Source organism: Pogona vitticeps, chromosome 2 (genome assembly GCF_051106095.1).
Source record: "Pogona vitticeps strain Pit_001003342236 chromosome 2, PviZW2.1, whole genome shotgun sequence".
NCBI lineage: Eukaryota > Metazoa > Chordata > Lepidosauria > Squamata > Agamidae > Pogona > Pogona vitticeps.
Window position 1 is genome coordinate 49,373,351 of NC_135784.1, and position 4,048 is coordinate 49,377,398.

Here is a 4,048-nt window from a genome sequence, read left to right on the forward strand (position 1 = left end):
TAACTCTAACTCTCCAAAAACTGTCTCACATCATTCACTCCCCCCCCCCCCTTATATACACAGCTCCACCTCCTGGAGTCCCACCTCCTGCCCCGCTATAGGCAGAAGAGCTCTAGCATACCATTGATAGGCAGGTGACGTCATCGCAGCCGTCACAATGGCATCTGTTGCAAACTATCTCCAAGGCAACTTATGGACCCTGAAGTCATGGGTGCCTTTTTGAAAGCTGGTGATGTTTACCACAGCATTGATTCAGATCCTTAACAAGCACTGGCCCAGCCTCCATCATCTGTACCTGACAGGGTCTCCATCAATGCTCCCCTATGACTGTATCCCCTCCCCTCTCACCACTCTAGTGCCTAGCTTCTCTGAGATCCCTTTTGATTTTAGTTCAAAGTGCTGGGAGCCTGTTAGCCCCATCCAGCACTTTGAACCAGAATCAAAAGGGATCTCAGAGAAGCTAGGCACTAGAGTTGTCATCAGAAGTATCCCTGCCTCCTCTAATAATCACCTGTTCAACATCTCTATCCAAGCCACTCTCAAGACTCTGGTTTTGCCCAACACTCATCAGGTATTGGATGAAGGGATCCAGAGAGCCTCACTACATCTTCCAAAACTGGAGTACTTCGCCTTGCAATACTGTAGCATTGGCGATTCAGCCACACACTTCATTGGGTATCACATGGAGAGCCTGAACACTTTAGACCTTGGGGGAATTTTCTGTCTGACAGTCACTGGTCTCCCTTGCTTGAACAGCTTGTCCCTCTTGGAGGATGTCTCTGTGACATCTTGCAGGAAGCTTTCCCCTGAAGCCATGTTGGCATTTTGCCAACCACTGCCCCTGTTAAGGCATCTTTACAGAATTTAAAGATGAGGTCTGCCAAGCTGCATGGTGACTGGAATATCAATTCCAGGGTGAAACATCCATACTTAATAGCCTCAGCCCTTGCTGTACTTGGTTGAGGCAGAACATTCAAAAGCAGGAATTTTTCACCTCTCAGAGGCTGATGGTTTAACTATTGTTGTGCAAACCACACAGTCAGTATAGTTGCCATGGATTTCCCTCACCATAGTATAAGTGGATCGGGATGAAAGAAGACCAGTAATAGCTGCAGGAACAAAGGATACAGGCTTCAGGTGTAGATCTGTTTCCTCTCCAAAATTCTATGCAGATCCAACCCCAAACACCTTTTTTCTGTTAGTGAAAGAATTTGTGTCTTCATACATCCCATTCTTTTGCCCTCCTCCTTTGCTGAATGACTTGGTAAAAATAAAGCCATATTAAGAGGAATGGAGCTGCTGCCTAAACTTCACAAGCTTTGACATACTGTTACACTATTGTGATGTGAATGGGGTGTTTTCTTACAGAGTGTAGTGGAATGCCCACATCACTCCTATCCATCATTTGGAGCTCAAATGCAGGAGCCTATGATAGGACAGGAGGGGTGGAGTTAGAGGGACAGTTAGAGAGTTAGAGAGAGAAAGAGAGGGATATAGGAAATGGAAGTGGGAGAGTTAGGACATTGAATTGAGAGAGTTAAGACAGAGATTGGAAAGTTGGAGTGTTATAAAGAATAGGAAAGAGTTAAAAGGAATAGAGAATAGATAGATGATTAAAGAATATTGTTAAAGAGGTTACTGTGAATAAAAGCACCTACAAGGAAATGTGTAATCAAATTCAATTTAATGAATGATCCTCAACAACTGTGATTTACATCTGTGATTTACATACCCACCAAATGATCAATAAAACCTGTTGTATTGGCAGCACATGTCTGAGATACATATATTTAATATAGTGTGGACTAGATCCACTGGTGGCAGCATAAAAAAAGGCAACACATCCTGAGGGTGGACCTGTGTTTGGGGAGAACAAACAAGGGACATTAGGGGGACGCGACACAGAGCCTCGGTGTTTATGTTTATGTTTATCCTTTTATTGAAAAGTGTCCGGAGTACTAGCATGCCACTATATGGTATGGGATAGACAGACAGACAGACAGAGGTCATGTCAGCCCAGGGTTGGGTGTTTCATTAGGCAGAAGCAAGGTAGCTGCTTCAGGCAGCAAATTTTCATGTGTCATGAAAAGGTAGCAAAATTCCAGTTATTTTATTCTCATCATATACTGATTGCTAGATATTAGGAGAGTTGCTTGTGGGTTTTTTTAACCTCATGTCCCAGATGGTTTTAGCTATTAGGTACCTTGACCTGGGTGGGCAGGTGGGATGAGTTCAGCATTTTCTACTTTCTGCTTCTGGAGACAACACTTTTCAAGCTGGTGCCAAGTCAGTACCTAAAGAATGAGTTTTTAAAAGCTTTGTGTGATGTAAATATTTGTGGGGGCTAAAAAGTATGTATGTAATAAACCAATGCACACACCTGTTTAGGACTGGAGAAACAGAGATAATAGATAATTAGCTTTCAAGAGATGTAGTGTTTAAAGACTCTTCTCTGGCTTAAGGACACAGAGTACTATCCTACTCTATGCGCAAAGTTGCATATAATGGGAGTAGCATAAGCATCCCAACAGCTCTGACAGGTTTCTTATTGAGTAACCAGTTGTGTGAATGATCCTGCAACCAGTGTGAAAAGAGACACATGAAAGGGACAGTTTCAGAGGTAGAGGTGGAAGCTTGTGCAATTCCCTTTCCACTCTGTGTTCAGTCAACAGTATATTAGCTTTTATATTTTACAAATGTAGATTAAAAATAGATTTTCATGTAAAAAGTTAATAAATTCATATACAAAGATATAAAAAGATGCAGGAATTTGTTGAAAAACCTCAAGCGTTAGTAGGAAGCTTGATTTTCTGAAAATGAAGATGTACTTTAATTAAGCTGATGCAGCAATGAAGGCAAGCCTCTTTAATAGTAGAAGCCTTCAAACAGCCACTTAGCGGTGGGGATAAGATGGTGCATCTTCAGTGGGTGGGTTTGAGAACATGGGAAATGGCCAGACTTTGTCTTGCTCTTGTCCAGAAGAAAGCGGAACTGCGAAAATGTTTTCCTCCTCAGATGTTTTCTGTTGCCCAAATTGTGTAGATTATAATAGATGCTTCCTTGTTCAAGGATCCTTTAAACAGCAGAAGTGCTGAATTCGTAGTTTGCATCATTTTGATCAGCCATCTTGTTCTTTTGGGCTTGATGTTTGGGCTTGGACAGAAACATTTTGTGCAGATTGCGAAAAACTAGTGTGTGTTTTTAAAGAGCTTATTGTCTTCTACTGGAGACAGGAGATCATATGCTGGTTAACAGCCCCTCAACTAGCCTGTCTTGATGTGTCATGTCTCTGCGTATCATGAGTAATTTAGTAAGATTTCTTTTGTGAGGTACCATGGACCGCAGCATCTCCCAAAGTCATGGTGGCTAAGGCTACAAAACTATGCACACTTATCTGGGAGTAAGTCATATAGTACTTCATGCAAGTAAACATGTTTATCTCTTCCCCTCCAAGAAATGCAACAAAAACAGGATGTGGATCTGTTGTAAATTGATCTGGGGAAATGAGAGGTTGTTTTGTGATAATTATAAGCACAACGAGAATCCTATTGATGTTTGTGCAAGGCTGACATAACTTGTACGGCTATATAGATAATGAATGTATATCATAATATTATTGTGATTAGATAAATGTGAAGTTTAAGATGTGGTGTGCTAAAGGCTTGAGATAAATATATATTAGAAGTTGCTGATGCTTAGAAAGAGGAATAAGGCAACTTTCTCTTTTGATTGTCTATGAGGTGACTGATATGATATTTGCAGGCATTCAGTTATTCTTGACTGAATGAGTGTGTGGGTCAACAAGCAGTACACCTACCAGCCATAACTACAAGTTGTTCTTTTAGTACAGCTTGTAGCTTCTATTGTGATTGTATCTTCTTCTTCTTCTTCTTCTTCTTCTTCTTCTTCTTCTTCTTCTTCTTCTTCTTCTTCTTCTTCTTCTTCTTCTTCTTCTTCTTCCACCTGAATTTAGCAGAAAAAAATGATATGCCTTTAGTGGTAACCAATTTGCATCAGGCATAGCAATTACCTGCAGAAGAGTGGTTTG

At 41.1% G+C, this 4,048-nt stretch overlaps 1 protein-coding gene across 1 annotated transcript; it reads left to right on the forward strand.

Moving 5' to 3' along the window:
• The first annotated feature begins 232 nt into the window (after positions 1–232).
• LOC144586221 (F-box/LRR-repeat protein 12-like) lies at positions 233–1,856 on the forward strand. Its single transcript, XM_078384050.1, has one exon. It carries the CDS (start codon positions 233–235, stop codon positions 866–868), a length of 636 nt encoding a protein of 211 aa, XP_078240176.1. The 3' UTR covers positions 869–1,856.
• Positions 1,857–4,048: the final 2,192 nt, after the last annotated feature.